This window comes from Haliaeetus leucocephalus, unplaced genomic scaffold (assembly GCF_000737465.1).
Source record: "Haliaeetus leucocephalus isolate CR32 unplaced genomic scaffold, Haliaeetus_leucocephalus-4.0 Scaffold246, whole genome shotgun sequence".
NCBI lineage: Eukaryota > Metazoa > Chordata > Aves > Accipitriformes > Accipitridae > Haliaeetus > Haliaeetus leucocephalus.
In genome coordinates, this window is record NW_010972682.1 from 251920 (window position 1) to 271343 (window position 19424).

The following is a 19424-nucleotide window of genomic DNA, read 5'->3' on the forward strand; positions in this document are numbered from 1 at the left end:
TCCACTTGTACACCTTAGAGACCGTCAAGTAATTTCTAAGCAAAGAGCAGAGCAATGCTGTTATTAAACATTAACACTATTCAGCATTTAAACAGCATCATCCCTGTTTACAGGCTCACAGGTCACTGTGACCACCCAGCTCAGCACAGCAGCCACCAAGGCTGGAGGACAGCTTCAGAACCAGCTTCTCAAGCCCAAGCATTGGGACATGGGCAGGGAGACATCCCCGAAGGCAAACTCAGTCTCCCTGCGGAGGGGGGGTTGCTCCAAAGCTGGGTCAGGTTACTAGGGGAAGCAAAAGCCTCGTAGCTCCAGGGCTGGAGAAGGTGGAAACACCATCAGCCTCAGGCCAGCAGAGTAATCCCTCGCCTTTAAAGACAGCGCAAGCAGATGGTGGGTTAGATAAGAGAAATCCTTGAAAGCCCTGTCTGAAACACCTGTACAGAGACATCACCTTGCCCTAGAAAGTGGTGAGGCTTTGTGCTAATCCCACCACTTTCCCTACCTCCACAGCAAGAAGCAGCCCCAGGAACTCAGGATGAGGACGGAAAAGTTTGCTACTTCTTGCTCTACTTTTTATTCCCAGTGCGTATTATTTTTTCCCCATCAATGGCTTGCTGTAAACTCCCAAAGCTGAGCCAGCAAGAAACACCCTTTCTCCTTAGAACAAACTAAACCAAACTTTCTCCTTTGGCTATCTAATCCCAACTAATCACAGATTCCAGCAGAACTAGTTGTCTCCTGTTACTATTATTATTCCTGCTGGTATCATTGTGCCAGTTTTAAGGTCCTTGGTCAAGATACAGAGCCAGGTGAGGGAGGAAAAACAAAAACCCGGCTGGTCTGGGTCTCAGCAGCATTTATAATCTGAACTTGGCTGCCTGCAATACCATCTGCCAGGCTTTGAGGTCCAACATGGAGCTGAACTCATCAGAAATCTGGGCTGCCGTGGAAATGACAAATTAATAGCAGCCCCGTGCGGGCTCAGAAAATGAAATCAGCAAACCGGGGACGACAGGGACCAACACACGTATTCAGTTAATAACACACACGCCTCCATGGGTGAGGCAGAGCCTCGGGAGGGCCCTGGGCAAGGATGAGGCACCAGCTGCCTTCCTCCCACCCAGGCTCCCTGCACCCCAACCCAGCAGTTGGCTTGGGTCCCTATCCCCCTCCAGCACATCATCCCAAGCTGCGTGGCCCCGTGATTGAGTGGTAGATGCAGGCGATTTTTGGTTGTGTTTGTCTGCCGCCACCAGCGAAGAAGAGGAGGAGGAGGAGGAGGAGGGAGACGGCTAAACCTGTCCTCCTTACAAAAAGCCTCCTTGTCTTCTTTCCTCCAAAAGCCTAGGGGTGAAACAAGGCGTGCGTGACCCCACCATGTAGGTGTCCGTCTGTCAGCAGGGACCTGCGCAATGCCTTCTCAAGGTCTTGCCCAATTCAGTTCAATCTGACACATCAAAGGAACTTTCGGTTCGTACAAGCTCCTTGGAGGGCATGCAGCTGGGGAGAGGAAAAGGAGCCTTCCCAACGCCTGCCCAACATGGTTAGACATCAGAGAAGCCAAGCCCCAGTGAGGAAAGTCTAGCAAACCGCCTCGGGAAAATAGGTTTTGAATGGCACGTTGTTAGAGAAACATCTTGTTTCTCTCCGGAAGTTTTCCCCATCATTTCCAGCCTTATTTGATTATATCTCCTAGTCAGCTGGAAGATTTTGCTAGGAGGTTATTACCCACAGTTGGGAACCTGGGAGAGCGTCTTTCGGCTCAACGCTGCTTTTTAGCTAAAGTGAGGCGTGTGGCGGAGGAGCTGCCAGCAAAACGCAGCCACCTCCGAGGGAGATCTGTGGCGGGCACGTTCCAAAAGGGTTTGGAGGATGGGAACAAGGCGCATTTGATGCAGCTGGAGCCACAGACAGGGCTTAAGGGAAGTAGCAAGCAATTACTCCAGCTGGAATCTGGCCAGGGTGTCTTGAAATACCAGCTTGCAAAACTTTCACCAAAACACGCCAACGGACCAGGTGTTTCTAGGATAACAGATCTGGTCTTTAAGTCTGCAATCTTCCCCGGGATCGGCAGAACCAGGAGAAAACCATAATCAGGAATTAACACTGTAACGGATCCTCAGTCCCTCGAGACTCTTTGGGTCTGTTTGCTGAGCTCAGGACTTTGGGTATGGCTGGAGGAGAAAGGCTCATTTATTTTTGGCTCTGGAGGAAGAATTCCCCTCTTCTTGCTCTGAAGAGGAAGCCCGCCTAGCCTTTGACCCCACAGGATTTGTGCAAGTCTGACTGCACCCAGCAGAAGGCAGCAGTGAATGCAACTTTTTAGTGCTTTTTAAATTTAAAGAGGGATTTAAATGATTTTACCAATCTCCTGCATGTAGAGCTTTGCTCACCACGTGCCAGAGTGTGACGGCTTCTGCAGAGACGCGTGGCAGCCACGGATAAATAACCTCAGCCTGGGCTCGCTGCATTAGGCATGGAGAGGTGGCACCGCTTGAGAAAGGCAAGATGCAATCAACCAAGCAAGGAGAGCAGATCTGGCACCCAAACCCATTTCAAAAAAAAAAAAAAAAAATCCTGGCACAAGGCTGCAAGGACTACGATGAAACCAAGAATTCATTGTTAAGTGTCACCGGAGCCTTTTTCTGCCCCAAAACCTCAGTCCCCAACAGCTCCGTGTTGCACAGAGCTGAGAGCCTCCCCCCTCCGCTCCCTGCCAACCAAGGATTTGCAGCTGGACAGATTTAGGATGGAAAGCAGCACCATGGGAACATGAAAGGAGACATGTAAACATGGCTCGTGTCCATGCAAAGCCTGTGGCTTTATGCTGGCATTCCCAAGAGCAAAATCATTGACCTCATTGAGCAATATCTTGAAAGGCAAAAAGAAAAGAAAAAGTCCTGAGATGACAGGGGTAGGATATACCCTCCCTGGCTACAGGCAGCGAGCACCCCCCAACTGCCAACCCACACCAGATGCTCTGTAAGGAGCAGCAAAGCAGAAAGGCATCAAAGATGTCCACAGCCAGGCTCTGCAGCGATCAGCCTGCTTTATCCAATTTACTCCATGGCATTCAGCCTCCATGCAGGCACCTCGAAGAAGCCCCGGCTTCTCTAGGGCTCCCCAGCTAGGCAAAGCATGCCCCAAACCCTGCCCTGCTCCTGCAATTGCAGGACAATTGCAAGCCACTTGTTTCCTGGACTTGAACTGTCTTGACAGCCTGGGAGCAGCTCCAGGTACTTAACTTTTCTCTACATTTCAACATCCCGTGTAAATCGAATGCACCGGGAGCCCGGCCCCAGGAGAGCTCCTCCAGCCTGACACCAGCAACAAGACTTTTCAAACAAAAATACAGCCCTCTCCAGTCTGCAAGTACACGGAGGAAGGCAATATTAACTACACCTCTGCTAACGAAACACCCAGAACCTGGCGAGAGGTAGTAAAAGGGAAAAGCAGAGGAGGGAGCACAGCATCGTTATGCAACTGCGTTATCTAACGACCACAGAGACACCCTATAGGGGCTCTTTGTTTGCAGAGGGAAGGAGAAAGAAATGCCACCAATATCTGAGTCACTGGTTCACCAAGAGGCTCCGAAGTTATTTTCAGATGGAAACTTTTCCAGTTTCACATGATAATTTGGGAGGACTGGCTAATTCCCTGGCTCCACCCACCGCCTTGTAACACAGCTCCCTGCTGCTCTTGCATATATAGATAGGTATGGCCCTACAACTGGGTGCAGACAGAAGAGCCTGGAGACAGAGGAAGCCTAAACTTTCTTCCTTCCTAGCCGCCCTCCACCCGCTCCCACCATGAAGAAGGAAATATTAACCCTGGCCTTTGCTCGATCCGTCTTTGTTGAGTTTATCTCCACGCTCATCTTCGTCTTCATCGGCCTCGGCTCAGCCCTGAAGTGGCCGTCCGCCCTCCCCAGCATCCTTCAGATCGCGCTGGCATTTGGCCTGGCCATCGGTACGTTGGTGCAGGCGTTTGGCCACATCAGCGGAGCCCACATCAACCCAGCGGTGACCATCGCCTTCTTTGTCGGGAACCAGATCTCCTTCCTCCGGACACTCTTCTACGTGATCGCCCAACTGGTCGGGGCCATCGCTGGGGCTGGCATCCTCTATGGCGTGACACCGGTCAATACCCGTGGCAACCTGGCCATCAACGCGGTAAGTCTCCCTACCTGGAGATAGTTCACCTTGCCGTGCGGGCTTTCCTTTCCCTCTGAGCAAGGAGCTGGTGCCAGCACCAACCCGGAGAGCCAAATCCATAAGGATGGTTGGTCTTGGCACATCATCCTGCATGCACAGAGGGATGGGAATGGGTTAGGAGCAAACACCGACACAGCCAGCAGAGTATTGACATGACAGCTTTATTGTGTGGGGTAATGAATGGTATGTTTTTTTTCCTCCTTTAATAAGTGCTTCCTTTATCCTAAGGGCCTGAATGAGTCACCTGCACCATTGAGATGTTCTTGACTGCAGCCTCTCCACCTGGAGATCAGTGCTGGGATAGGAGCTGCGCCAGTTCGGAGGGGGGAGGGCAAGGAGCGGAGCACAGTCACACCAGTGTGGGCAGGGGGAGCAGAAGCCCACTGTAGCCAGTGCACTGGGGGAAGCTGGGAAATGGAGGTGGATGGAGAGAGGTGGTGGAGAAGAGCTGAAGAAGGAGCAATACACGGGAGGGTGCGGAGCGGCTGTGAGCAGCAGGGGCTGCTCTTGGAGGAGGAGGGGAGGCAGTGGAACCCTCTGAGATAAGCGGGGACGAGGAGCATGTCTCAAACCCTTGGGGAAGTGCTGGGAAACCACCTGAAATGGGAGCGGTGGAGCTACTGCTCCAACCACGGCCAGGTTTGGACCCCTCAGAGCAGCACAGACACGTTGCAGAGGGTTCGATTGCTAGGATGAGGTGCTGCTATGCATCTTATTCCCACATGCTCCATGTCCCAAACCAGTCAGCTTTAGCTAAAAAAAAAAAAACAGGCTGTGATGATTTGGGTCGCTTTGCCCTTCCCATGCCCAGTGGGGTCGAGTCCATCTGACAGTCCCCAGTGGTTAGCACAGAGGTACTGGGACAACAACAGCCTGTCTTACCCCCATGGCTGCACCCCAACCTTCACCCCAACCCTCACCCTTCATCCCACGACCCTCCGCAGCGGCTGCCGGCTGCTCCCCAGCCTCGTGGGGAGGTGCTGCACAAAGTGGAGGGGAGAAGAGTCAGGATATGACAGCTTGCAAGGATCAAGGGGTGGAAAAAAGGGACAAATCAGCATGAGATTTGGTGGGAAAGCACTGAGTGTTGCAGAGACAAGCAAGGAGAGAGATATGGAGAGCCCCGGGGGAGAGACAGATTTTGGAGCATTAAACACAAAGAAAGATAATTTCTTCCCTTTCAAGGAAAGGAGCAGTGAGCGCAAGCAGTGGCCAGCACAGCACCTTGTGCCCCAGGGCTGGGCAGGGGACCTGAGGGGGGGCTTCTCGAGCATGGCTTTGCAACCCAAATCCACCAGCAAAGCACCTACGAGCCCTCCTGGTGATGCTTAGCCCCAAGGGTGGTTAATTATTGTTGCTTTCAATGGTTCGCAGCTCAACAACAACACGACCCCAGGCCAGGCCCTTGTGGTGGAGATCATCCTCACCTTCCAGCTGGCCGCCTGCATCTTTGCGTCCACGGACAACCGGAGGAATGGCAACGTGGGGTCCCCAGCACTGTCCATTGGCCTCTCCGTTGCTGTAGGCCACTTGGTGGGGGTGAGTGTCCAGGAAGGACAGGGCAGAGGGTCCTGCTAGGACAGGGGTCCCCAAAATACTCTCGTGCGGTTGGTCCTAGAGGGAGCTGCGTTGGGAGAGCCAACACAGGACATATCGGGGCTCCTTCTCCATGATGATGGGTGGACCTCCACCTCTCTGCAAGAGAGACAGCATCAGGGGCCGTTTTGGTCCCTGCTCCTGAAAAGCTGCTCGTATCTGCTAAGCAATACGATGCATCTTAACCCAGTCTCCTTTCCACACTGACAGATCTACTTCACCGGCTGCTCCATGAATCCAGCCCGGTCCTTTGGGCCTGCGGTCATCGTGAGGAGGTTCAGCCCAGCACATTGGGTGAGCATCAGCACCATGCCAGGATGGGCTGGCCAAGAAGCTGCCAGGGCCAGATGCAGGCAACGAGGGGAGAGGGCAGCGATTGCCATGGTGATTACAGGGCTGGGTGTTTCCGAGCCCATCCCAGGCCCAAAAGGATAGAAGGGGGCTGGAGAACAAGAAAGGTTGTCCCCCTTGATGCGTGGGGAAAAGGTTATCCCCATGGCACAGAGCCAGCAAGGGGACAAGTGTAAACCCCTCATGCAATGGTGCACGCTGAGCTAGGGCATCATCTGAAGTCAACAAAACCCACAGAGAAGCCCAGCCTAGGCTCGCCCAGCACTGCCTGCAAGCTCAGACCCAGCCTTGCAGAGCAAGCTTGGTGCCTCCTTTCCAGGACACCACATCTTTGCACTCCTAAGGAGCTTGATGTCTTCAGCAAGCAACGGTTGAGGGGATTTCAGCCCAAGAAGTCTGCAGGAAACTCTGTTTGTATCTCTCCATGGGCTAGGAGATGCGGAGCAGCAAGGGATGCCACTGTGATGCCTGGACCTGGTGCACCAGCCTCCAAGACCTGCTCTCACCCTCTCCCTTGTTGCTTTCTAGGTGTTCTGGGTTGGACCCATCCTCGGGGCTTGCTTGGCCTCTCTGCTCTACTTCTACATCCTCGTCCCCTACTGCATGAACGTGTCAGATAGGCTTGCCATCATCAAGGGCACCTACGAGTCAGAGGAGGAGTGGGAAGAGCAGAGAGAGGAGAGGAAGAAGTCCATGGAGTTGACTCCACCGTAGGAACAGTTGGGAAAAGCCAAGACAAAAGGAGGGGAGGAAGCCCCACACATGGGCTCATGCGTGCACCAAAGCCAGACAATGAACACATCCAGCTACAGTAGACTCTTAAGCAAAAGTCTTATAACTCAAAGACCATCTGTGATTGAGAAAGAAAGGAGTATTGAAGTGTCTGTGTATATAATCCCTCTATGTGAATGCGAGCACTAGAACCTCTCCTAGCTTAACTGCAGCCAGCTAAGCCCAGCAAAGGAGTCTCATCCCAGGGCAGCCTCTCAGCTGTGGTTTTACACCCACTCGGCTGCATCCCTGCCCTCCTAGGTGTGAGTTTTGCACAATTTTCAGAGGCCCGAGACCACACATTCTGGCACACACAGGATTTCACCCCTGCATCTGATTGCCCAGGGGAGGGAAATACCACGTAGATACCAGCAAAGAAGAATGACCGCTTTGGGCATGTGGGTGCAGCAAAATCCCCAGCTTTCTCTCTGCCACAGGGCCCACGCTGCTCATAGATGCTCTTTCATGCATTAACTGGTGCTGGTGAGTTCTATTTATTCATGGCTGCAGAAAAAAAAAAAGTGATTTTTTTGATTTTGTGTTGAGATCTTTGTAATATAGTATATTATTTATTGTGAATAAAGGAAATTGTAAAAAAGTCATGGGCACAAATCTGCTTGGATATCAAATTTTAGGAGCAAAAATTAATTAACCTGGATGCAAAGCCATCCCAAAGAGCCAGGGCAAGAGCAAGTGCTGGGACCCCAAATCCCATGGCAGCTGGTACCACGAGCAGATGGTTTGGGAGTTGATAGTCATTAATCCCGAGAAGGATAAACTGGCACTGGTGTTGGAGTGGGGCAAGAGCAGGATGTACCTCACGACAGGGTGCCAAGTCCAGGGCACTGTGAAGCCCATCTCCGAGGCTGGCACGAGCTGGGAGGAACCAGCAGCAATCCTTCACGTTCTTTGCCCGTTTGACTCAGGCACGGCTTTCTGCCATACCAGTTCTCCCAGACACTTCCACAGGCGCCCTCAAAAAACTGACCCACAACACTCCCCAGCCCCCTCGCTGGGTGCCAAACCCACACCTTCGCCCTGACCTTCTGCTCTAGCCCTGCTCTTCCAGTTCTGCCACAACCCTCTGCCAAAGCACCTCGCTCCCAACCTGGGCATGGGGATACTGGGCGCTGGCACCGTCCCAGCCGTCCCTCCCACCGGCTCCCTAAATGCAGCCCCGTGCAAAGTTCCGCCATCGCAGCCCCTCTTCTTGCTGCAAAGATGATGTTTCTGCTGAGCGTGGACCCCCAGGGAGGTGGGAGATGCTTGCCTGGGAGCTCCCCCATCCCAGATGCAGCTTGATCCCAATCAGACAGGTTATGCCACCTTTGCATGGCAATACCAGGGAGGATAGGCAGCATCACCTGTATTTTAGCATACCTAAGCAGATTTGCAATCCAGGCTGTGGCACTGCATGAGCCTGGGTAGCAGCAGACCCTTGTCTCTGATTTTCCTGTGCCCCCCCTACCCAGTTCTCAACAGAAGAGGTTAGTGACAAGCAGGAGGAGAAAAGGAGGTGGAAAAGCCCTTAGTTTGCATCACATAAATCAGCAGCAGAGCTAGGAAGCTAAAAATGAAATCCTGCGCCCTGTCTTAACACTCACAGCTCACCCCTCCTCAGGCATGGGCTGAGAGCTACAACCCTTCTGTGCCTCAGTTTCCCCTTTTGTAAGGGGGAAAGAATATTAAGCCCCTTTCTCATTGGGAAAGGGCAGCATGGTCACATGTGCCATGGGAGATGCTCTACAGACACACATTAAAGCACCTCCAGATCCCAGAGACACCCCTCTCAGAGCAACCCCCAGTGAAACATGGGGCTGGGGCAGGTCAGCGTCCCCAAAACCTGCATCCCAGTCTCCTTCCACTGCACCCCTCGACCCTGAAGATGCGCCCAAAGGGTGCATTCAGACCTCCCCAGAACAGGGGATCCTGGGCATCCCCCTTGCTTTGCTGCTCTAAACCCCGTCCACCCTCGCACCCGGGAAGGGATCCAGGAGTCCCAGCATACCCCACACCCCATCCCGGACTGGGAATCGGGGGCCACCACAGCATCCCACGGAGGGGCCCAGCCCACACCAGCACCTCCAGTATGATCAACAACCAGGAGAAGAAAGCCAGCCTGGGTGTGAGCCCTCCATGGGGATGAATCAGAGGATCCTGCAGCAGCAGCAGCAGCAGCAGCAACTTTGCGTCAGCACAAAAAAGCATCCAGGGCCTGGCTCGAAAAACCCAGGCGGGATGGCTCCACGCAGGGCTGGCGTCGGCGGGAAGGGGGGCCACAAGCAATTAACCCCCTTCCCCAACGGACAAGGCAGGGGCAGACCCTAAACCATGGTGTAAATGCAGGCTGGAGCCCGGTGAAGCCAGCAGCATCCCTACACAGAGCAGAGGTCTGGAGCCGAGCGTGAGCCCTGGCACACCTTCCCCACCCGGCTTCTCGTTAGTCCGTGTTGCATTTAATCCGGGCAGAGATGTTGCGTTTAATCTAGACCAAACCCCGGCATCCAGCAAGCGCCGCGACCTCACCTTCGCCGGGACAGAGCCCAGGTTGTGGCTGGGAAACCCTGAGGTCCTCCTGCCTGTTCTCACCTGCCCAGAAGTGAGAACAGCAGCACTTAAAAACAAATAGAGAAATTTTTTTTTAACATTCAAGCTTCTTCAGCCCCATTTTTAATGAGATTGTTACTGCTAACCACCAGCCTTTCAACACTCCCTTAGCAGAAATAGCCATTTCACAGAAAAAGTACTTTTATTTCAGCAGACGCAACAAGGGCTGATATAATCCCTTGGATTCAAACCAGATTTACCTGTAGTGCACACTAATGCAGTCACAGCTACACCACGCTCATTTTCCAGCTTCTTCCCTGAAACAGGAGCTTCCATTTCAGAAGCAGTGTCTCAGCACACCTCCATCCCATATACCCATGCTGCCGCCTACCCTTCTTTACGGCTGTACAGATCCAGCACCGGTTTGGTCATAAAAAATTAACTATATTGGTGCTTTGTATTGCTGGCTATTTTTTTCCTATTTTGGAGGTATGTCGCCAGGTGAAACTATTACACCAAAGCACCCCAGTGTACAATTCTTGTACCTATTTGCCATAATTAAGAATAGGGGGGAATGGATGCAGTTTTTTCCTAGACATGCCTACTAGCAATGTCTTTGCGCTAAGAGGATTTCACAGACTAGTTCTCATTCTTTAGTATCTTTTCCATTAGCAGGTAATTACTGCACAGCTTTAAAAATTTCCTTTTTTTTTTTCCTGGCAGAGAAGAAAACCCAACTATTTTCACATGTTGTAACGATCTAGAAACCTTATATCTTTTTACACATCCAAGGGCTTTCAGTCTATTTAAGGAAGGTGTCTAGCAGCTCTGTTGGTGTATCATTTAAAATCCCCAAAACACAAGTTGGCTGGGCCGTTGTAGAGACAGGGGAAGGAACGAGGTGCTTGAGAAGAAGCAAGACCCAGTGGCAATATCTCAATTAAACAAAGATTTTTTTCAATGGGTTGCAGGTGCCTCTTTCCTTCAGTCCCTTGCAAAGGGTCAGGCCCAGCTCTCTCCATCACTCTGCCCCTGAGCAAGAAGGGATAATGCTCCACAGTTTGGGAGCACATCCCTTCTACCCTGCTACCAGCTCAGACTATTTTGCAACCTTAAGTGCTTTGCTTAAAGCCGCGGTTTCTGACTTCACACGAAAAGCACGAGGCTGTTTCACCTGGAGAACAAAGTAGAGCGGTGCCCAGTCCTGCTTGTTGAAAACCAACAAAAAGAAACCCAGGCAAACACCAGGGAAGGTGGAAAAGCTTTGCAGAGGGGTATTGCAACCCACCCAGTGCTGCTGAAAAGTCCAAGCAACGCAGGGAAGCAAACCCCACTCCAGGAGGATTTCCACCGCTTTGCTAGAGCTTCCCCAAGCAGCCAGGGACCAACTCAGGAGCAACGTGAGCCACAAAGAAGCCAAAGTAGAGATGTCCTCCCTCTGCACGTAGCTCTACACCGCCCGGGAGATGTGCAAGGCTTGCAAATAAAGAAGTTTCCAGTGCATCGCCCAGGGCTGATGGGCAGAAACGCTGCCGAGAGAGGAGAAACCTCTGTGCAGAGACATGGCAGAGGCTGGCATGGGTGTTGACGTTAGTCATGGTATAGACTGTGTCAGCACCCACCTCCTCTTGAGCGCAAGCACCGAGTCTTCCCCCTCCTACTCAGCCTCTGCCCAGCCTATAGTTGTTGCGGTACCAATTTGTTACGAGCCAGGAAACAGCTCACGCAGCCGTTAAAGGCCAACAGCCACCCTTCCTGTTGTCAAAAGGCATCAGCCTCCGCCTGAAGATCAGCCGCCATAATTTGTATTTTGCTCGCTGGCTCGTGTCACGCATGATTTGGGGTTGAATGCAGCAGCACGTCGGGTCAGGCTTTGGCACCCACCAGCAACAGGCACCGCTGGGACAAGCTGCCGTGCTCACGCGAGCCTGAAGCCACCAGTGCCCCGCTTGGTCCTTGCTTCAGCGTCGCTGCAGTGCACCCAGACCCTGCTGCGTGCATGGGCAGACGTGGGGAGACACAGCACCATAGCGCATGGAAATACAGGGTAAAATGAGTCTTGCCCCCAAATAAACCGTGGGATTAAAGAGAAGGGGGGATGTCCAGAGACCAGGGAGAGCAAGCGTCGATCTGCGTGGTGTCTCTGTTCCCACCTCAACACACTCCTACAGCCTCCAAAATGACTCTTTAAAGCCCAGCAGAGTTGGGAGTTATTAGCAGGTGCCCCAAGGTGGGAGACCAGAAGGGGACAGGGGTTGGCCTGCCCTGACACCAAGCATGGGTGCTCTGGAGCAGCACCCATGGGAGAGCAATGGGTGCCCAGGGCATCTCTTGCTGCCCTCTGCTGGGATGCTCCATGGAGAACAGACAGGGGACCAGGAAAACCCTCATCATGTCCACCTGAGGGGAAAAAAAAAACCCACTTTGCTTCCACCTACCCTTCTCCAAAGAGAGCCACAGCACCCCATGTGAAAAAAAGGTTCCCACTCTCCCCGGCACATGGGGACTGCAGGCTCAGCACCGGCTGGATCGGGGCTGGGTTTCTGCTGCCAAGTTTCCTCTTGCTCAAACTTTCGGCCTCCGCTTTCCAGGATACGGCCTGCCGCTGCCCGTTTGTTCTTAATCACCCTCCTGCAAACAAGCAAAGTCCAACGGCGGCTCATATAATGGATCCTTGTGCTGCTGGGCGGTGACATCAATAAAAAAAAAAGAGTAATAAGTAAAGAAGGGAAAATAAAAAAGCAACCCCACAGCCCTGAGGTCTGCCTGACAAAGGTGCTTTGTTGGGAAAGGTCAGCTCCGGAGCCGGGAGGGTTTCCCAGGCACAGCCGCCAAGAGCAAGGAGAATGCAAGGACTTAGCAAGCAAGGAGGGGATCAAGCACAGCTTTGTTAAACCACAGCTAGCAGAGGTCTCTGAACTGTCCGAGCTCCCACCCAGGGGAGATGCACGCTCAGGATTTGGGCTGGTTTACTCCAAAACATGAGGACCCCAAGCTCGTTGCCTTCAACCAGCATCAGGATGCACAGGAGCAAGGGAGGGCAAGTCCTCAAGGACCCTTCCCATGCGGCAAAACTGCAGGGCTGGGCACAGGATCTAGGAACAGGTTCAGCTCAGAAACAACACCTAAAAAATAACCGCTAACCAACAAAATAAAACAAATCCTCTGGCATGTGTCCTCCAGGATACAGGACCTTCTCTGCTGGTTTGACATTAATCCTGTTTGGCAAGACAGCAAGAGCTCTTTTGCCCACAAGCAAGGTGCAGCTGCAGGTTGATATAATGCCCTCTTGTGCAGGCTGGAAAAAAAAGGATGAAAACAAACTTAAAATGTCCTGCACGATTTGCCTTTTTAAAAAAGGCACAAATAAGGAAAAACCAATTCCCCTTCCCCAACAATTCTTGCAACATTTAACAGTTGGGATTTTTCCCTCATTCCCGGGAGCTGTATTCGTTTGGTGACAGAGCAGCCGTTTTCCTGCCAAAGCAGCATCAGCTAGAGAAAACAAGCCCTTTCTCCACTCTTTTAAAAAATTCCTTATTTTCTAAGCTACTTAGAAAAACAGCCAATTGCTTTCTCGCCGAGAGCCGTTGCCCCCCACTTAGAGATCAGAGTCCATAGGAATTATAATAGCAGTTATCAGCACCAATCACCATCATAAGGGAAAGGGATATAAAACGCTATCAGCTGATTTTGTTCCAAGTAGATAAGAAAACATCTATGGATGTTTCACAAAGAAATCCTGTAAGAACAGTTAATCAGTGGATAAAACCTTCATTTAAGTGGAGTGTGTAAATATGCACCTACTAGCACTAGTGACATCAGCAGGCTTTTTATCTATACGTCTTTGTCCTGGATTTCTGCCACATTGTGTTGGGATTTTGCTTTGGGTTTTGCGCTAAAAACTGCAGCTGAATGTCATTAACCGGCAGAGCTCAGCTCTCCCTCTCTGCAGGCAGCATCCCTACAAGAATGAGAGCCTGTGCTTGAGTTTACTCATCCCTTCTGCATCATTCAACCCCCAAATAGTCTTTTTTTTTTTTCATGGAAACAGCAATGCATCTGAAGAACACACCTTTGCTCCAGCAGCCACCCCAACTTTTCAGCGGTTCAAATAAGATAACGCTTTGTGGCATTAATAAGACTCTTCCCCACCACAGAGCGCATCCACCCCCAGCAAGGCATGCTCCGAGACGATCTGTAAATGAGACATCCCGCAGCACCAGGATCGTCAGGAGCAAACATCCCCCAGCAGATTAGCTGCTGGGTTTTCAGCTTGTGCCATTGCTATTTAGCACCGGCCCTACAGCCTCAAAGCTAGATCAGAGCGGTCAGATCGGGTACCCAAAACTGGTAGGAGTGTTTCTACCTGGGCACGGGAGCTGCAGGTCTGAAGGCAACCCCTGCCCCAATCTGGTGGGGCTCAAAATCCTCCTGGCTTGAGCATTGCAAGAATAAATTCCGCACTAACATCTTGCAAAAAGGAGAGCTCAGGCAATTCAAGTTAGCCAAAAAACAGTCAGTGCAAGCAGGCGGACGAATGTTCAGTTTCCAGGTGAAGGATCTGAGGCCAAAGGGTCTGAATTCTGCAGCTGCAGCAGGGTGCAGCTCCCCGAGTTTATCATTTGACATCCCCTGGGGTAGATTGAAAACCATAGCCAAACATCCCCGGCTGAGCAAACACGGCTTCTCTATATAAACAAGCAAGTGAATCTTGAGGCATAATTGGTCATCTAATTGCACCAACACACCCAGGATTAATTGTTGCATTTGAATGTGAAGAAGTTTTGATTTATGGTATGATCAGGTTTCATCAGCCAGTTAACAATGATTGCTGCTAAACTAAAAGCCATTGTAAACAGCCAAAGAAGGTCTCTAATAGGGGATTTTTTTGCAACGTTAAAGAGTCAAGGGTTATTTAATCACACACAAGCCTGCTAAGGGCCCATAGAAATCAAGAGGGTGAAATTAAAACCTCTGCCACATTTGCTCCAGACTCTGCTGAGGACTTTTTAGCCTGTGCACAATGGTAACTTGTCTCCTTAGGGTCTGTAAGATTTTTAGACCATTATGGGCAGAAAGAAGAGGAAGGTAAAAAAAGAAACTTGACAAAGTTTTCCACATTTCAAAGCCAAGGAGGCATTTAGCAGAAATAAACCATTAACCACCATCTCCCTTTGTCTCAAATAGAGAAGGGCAATTAAAAAAAACCACCCTAACCCTAAATCAGGATTTTGGCAGGCTTCAGGCACGTAACCACCAAGGTATTGAGCCAAACCTTCCCACAGCCACCCAAACCCATGAGTATCACCCCAGGAGCTCCCCATATACTCGCAGCTTTGCTTGCCCAGAGCTGCCCCAGTTCAGCTCCTGCAGGGCCCCAGTACAAACCAGCAATTCCTTGGTGCAGGGCCAGGGTGCCCCGAGGGACGGATCCTGCTCAGTGCACCTACACCTTGCTCAAAACCACCTAATAGCACCTGGCACAGCTCACAGCAACCACTTTCCTCCAAAAGTGAAAGGGAAGTACCCACTTTTCACTGCAGAGCATCATGCTGAGAGCCCACAGGGACTGAAGACCGAGGAGGGACGGCAGGATTGCAGGATTGAGACCACGGAGGATTGGAGCACCAGGCTTTGCAGGCAGCAAGGGCTCACTCAGCCCTGTGTCCCAGGTCCTGCTCCACCTGCTGAGGCTGATGGCTGGGGTTTTAGCCAAAGGATGCAAAATGCACTAGTTAACCCAGGTGAAAGGACTGAGCCTCTAATCTGACCTTCACGTGATTCCCGATGACCAGCGGCTCCCACTATGAGGAGGAGCAGGGACACTCTTGCAACAGTGACACCGCAGCTGGACACCCACCAGGTGTCCAGATCCCAAATGTGAGAGCCCCATACTTGACCCCAATGCATTTTGCCTGTAATTCCCCATTAGCTCACCCATCTCCCAGCCTGGCATGGGTGCAAGCTGGTTTCTCATCCAGCCACCGGCTGATGAAGCCACTTCCACTTCTCCAGGCTCATGTTCAAGTTTCCCACATGGGAAGCATGCCTTTGGCACCCAACAACTTGCCTTCCCGTGCGTGTCTCGTGGACTTTTAGTGCTCATGAAGGGTACCTGGGGACAGGAGAGCGATGGGAGTCGGGGGCAAGAGGGAGCTCACCCCGTTTCCTTCTGCTTTGTTAACAGCAAAGGGAGAAAAATAATAGATTCATCAATAATGGAGATCCACCACCAAGTAGATACAGCCTGAGCTTGATTTTGGGAAGGGCTACCCGGCGTTGACCCCTAGTCCTAAGGGCTTATGGCTCCAAATGAGCTCGTCACAGCCTGCCGTGTAGCTCAGCGCTATCTCTACATCCCACCACACTCTTCTTCCCTGGCATCAAGGATCAGCCATGAGCACAAGCCAGGAGGCTGCAGGCCCTCAACTCTGCAGCATCAAAGGCAGATACTGTTTCCTGCCTAAAAAAGCATGCACAAAGGGGAAAAGAGGCAGGAAAATAATCCATGTCCCTTCAGAGCTGCCAAAATACCTCCCTGGGAATGCAGAATATCTTTCTTTAACGGCCCTCCCTTTGCTTTTAAACACCTGTAAAGCAACACACAGGAAAAAAAGCCCCAACAATGCTGAAACTGAAACCGTGCACTCAGCATCACCCTGAAGGAGGTGTTTCAGGTTAAACCACTGACCTGAGAAGGTCTGTCTTTGCCCAGTTCTCTCTCGGCAGTAGCCACTGCCACCGAGAGGCAGCACGCTCTGACGCGGGGATATAAAATGGCCTTCCATTGCGGCGGGGAGGGAGGAGGCCACAAACACCTTCAGCAATGGGGAAAACAAGAGTGGAGAGCATGGATTCCTGGGGCACCAAGCTCAGAACTGTGGTTGGGGTGGACACACAGGGGAAGGTTTTTCCATCCCCTGCTCTCTTGCTGAAATGCACCTCTGAAGGAAACGAAGATCTCTTTGCAGAGGTTCCAAGAAAATGAAGTCAAAGCCTTTACTCCTCCTTGCTTGCAGTAAACCTCTCCAAAATTAACCATCACTTGGTTTGACTGCACCTGCAGCTACAGGACAGTAGTATTGGAGCGGTTTGATGTATTGATGGTGATTTTGTGGTTGCCTCAGGCTGTTGCGTGGAGGCATCCAGGTATGCCAGCCTGACCCCCATCGCACCAGGCAGGGAAACCGAGCCCCAAAGCAGGAGCTGGCTGGTGGCAGAATGAGCCTCGGCAGGGTTGCGTTATAATTTAAGAGCAGGCTTAAGCATAAACTCGTCTTGTTTCCAGCCTGATTTCGGACAGCCCAGCAAGGCCACATCCCACCGTCCCCATCGGAGCAGCCCAGCTCCTCCTGCCTCTCGCCATGCTTGCAGAGACCAAGGTTGGGTGGGATATGGATGAATTTATCCAAGGGTCAGTGGACACGGAGGACAGTCCAGGAGTTTTCCCTTATCAGCTGCTTTGGTCCAGGCTCCCTCAGCGCAGGATGCTCACGTGGCCTCAAAGGCACTTCTCCAAGGATGCACACGGAGTGAGGATTTGAATCAAAACCCACTCAACTGGGCTGTGGCATCGCCGTGCTGCCACCGACAGCGTCCCCCAGCCTGGGGTCTTCCATCCCCAGAGAGAAGGACATCACATCACTTCAGTCCTTGGAGGGACAGACCCGGTGTTCGGAGAGGAACCGAGCGAGGAGGAGGAGGCTGTGAGGCAGAGGAAGGGCAGGCGGAGGAAGCCTGCCACCTGCTGTCCATAAAATCCTCTCCAAGTAATAAAATAGGACAAAAACCAGATCTGCATTTTAAAACACGGGTTCATGCCCCCATGGTGAGGTCCTCCAGTGCGGGAGAACCACCAGCAACATAACCCAGGTGGAAGGAGGAAGACCACAGAGGACACTTGGAAAGGGGACACCATCACGTCCCAGAGGGCCAGTGAAAATCACCTGTGGACAGTGGAGAAAGTGTCTTGTAGGACATTTCTCCAGCCCATCCCGACACTGGGAGCCGCGATTAAGAAAACCAAGAAGCAACACGACATGCACTGCGCTGGCTGAGCTGAATTTCTCCTCTCCTGAGCCCCCACCGCTGCAGATAGCTCGTGTGCCTTCCTGGGCCAGGGGGACATCGCAAACAGTGTCACCACAAGCTAATTTGGTGTCATTAATAAATATCCTATCCATGTGATGGGTAGGAGATTTGGACCTCTCCTCTGAAGGTTGAGCTAATTAATCTCCTACCTTCCTCCTCTGATGTCAGGCTTTCTCATAAGGCCACTATTGGCCCTAATTAAAAGGCTCTTCAAGATGAGTGTCCCCTGAACACCAGCCATATTTTGACAGTGACAATAATTACAGAAATCTCTTCAGTAGAATAATAATAGTTACCCAACCACGAGAAGAAAGGTCCCAGGAGGAGAAGACAGTAAGTGGCGGAGAAATCGGGATGTGGAACCCTCATCTCTTCTTGTGAAGAGCTTCAGCTTTCTAAGACTTGCTTTTCTCTGCCCATTGACCATGCACCTGTGAAAAGGGCACATTTAGTCCCCCGAGCACTGAACCATAGCAATTCCTTAGCCAAGAGCTCCCCAAATATCTCAAAACTGCCCCAGAAATGCAGCCTGCCATCAATCCTCCGAATAAGCAGCCCTCAAAAGCTCATCTGCCAGCATCTTCAGGGAGCTGAGGGCTTTTCTCCGCATCCACCTGGAGCTGGCAGCACCCTCTCCTCCATGGCCAGATCCGGTTCTTTAGGGCTACCCTCAGTTTTGGTCTTCTCAAGCCTTTTTTCTTTGCTGGACTCAAGGATTTTAAAAAATGAGCCCATTTCCCAGGAGATGGCCCTGCAAAACTATTGTCTTTGGTCGGATGAGTTCCAGATGCTCCCCCAGCTCCTGGGCTGAGATGTCCCGTGGGGAAAAACACTGACCCAGAACTGCAGCCACCCACAGTGTGTCCTGTCATCCCCAAATCAAAGAAATTCAGGGGAACGGTCCCAATTTCAGATCTGGCCTTGGGGGAAAAAAACAGGCTTGGATCAAAAGTGGTGTCTGCCCAGCTGGTGAGCTCTAACCCGAATTTTGCACCGCAGGAAGCAGCAGCAAGTGCTTGGGTACCCAAATGCTTCTTCTACATTTTTGCTCTTGCTTTTTTCCTTAATGTTTTTTAACTCAAACTGAAGGTGTTTGAAAGGGCAGCCCTGTGGGCAGAGAAATAATTTCTCCATGCAAGATGTGCTGTGGCAATAAGGGGCCATCTCACCTGAAAGGATGAAACCAACAGGTCACTCCTTTGGTCCAAGAAGTGGAAAAAAATAGAAAAGATAAGAGAAACAGCAACAATAACAACAACAAAAAAAACCCTCGCTGAAGGCGTAAGCTGAAAAATATGGCAACAACTAGATTTTTTTGCAACAGCCCCACTTAAAAAATCCTGTAATGATTCATAATGACCCATCCAACTAAAACCAGGAGTACCGATGACCTACCCGTCAGCTTTTAGCATCCTGCTAACAAGCTTAAAAGCACTGGTAAGGAGAAGAGTTTAGCCACAACCAGCTTGAAGGAGGAAAATAGGATCTTGCTTTTAGGGGAACGGTTGTCTTTGCGGAAGGTAAGTGCCTTTTCCCCCCTTCTTTACTACCAACCTCTGAAGAAATTAAATCTGAGTAATGAAAGTGCTTGGTGATAGGCAACTAAAAGTCTGATTTTCAGCAAATAAAGGGTGGGGGTTGGCTAAGGCATCCAGCATCCAGCAAAGATAAGAAATTTAAAACTCTAATTATTCAACTCTTCTGAAAGCTGCTTTTCTGAGCACCTAATGGTCGGGAAAGTTCTCCAGCACTCTGGTGATAAGCTCAAGATAGAAAAATTGCTCCGAGATAGAAAAGGGGACATTCATGATAAAGTTTATTGCAAAAAATTGTATCTTTAGATTATAC

At 51.2% G+C, this 19424-nt stretch overlaps 1 protein-coding gene across 1 annotated transcript; it reads left to right on the forward strand.

Moving 5' to 3' along the window:
* Positions 1-3730: 3730 nt before the first annotated feature.
* LOC104832370 (aquaporin-5-like) lies at positions 3731-6878 on the forward strand. Its single transcript, XM_010568504.1, has 4 exons — positions 3731-4175; positions 5592-5756; positions 6024-6107; positions 6693-6878. Exons 1-4 carry the CDS (start codon positions 3813-3815, stop codon positions 6876-6878), a joined length of 798 nt encoding a protein of 265 aa, XP_010566806.1. The 5' UTR covers positions 3731-3812.
* Positions 6879-19424: the final 12546 nt, after the last annotated feature.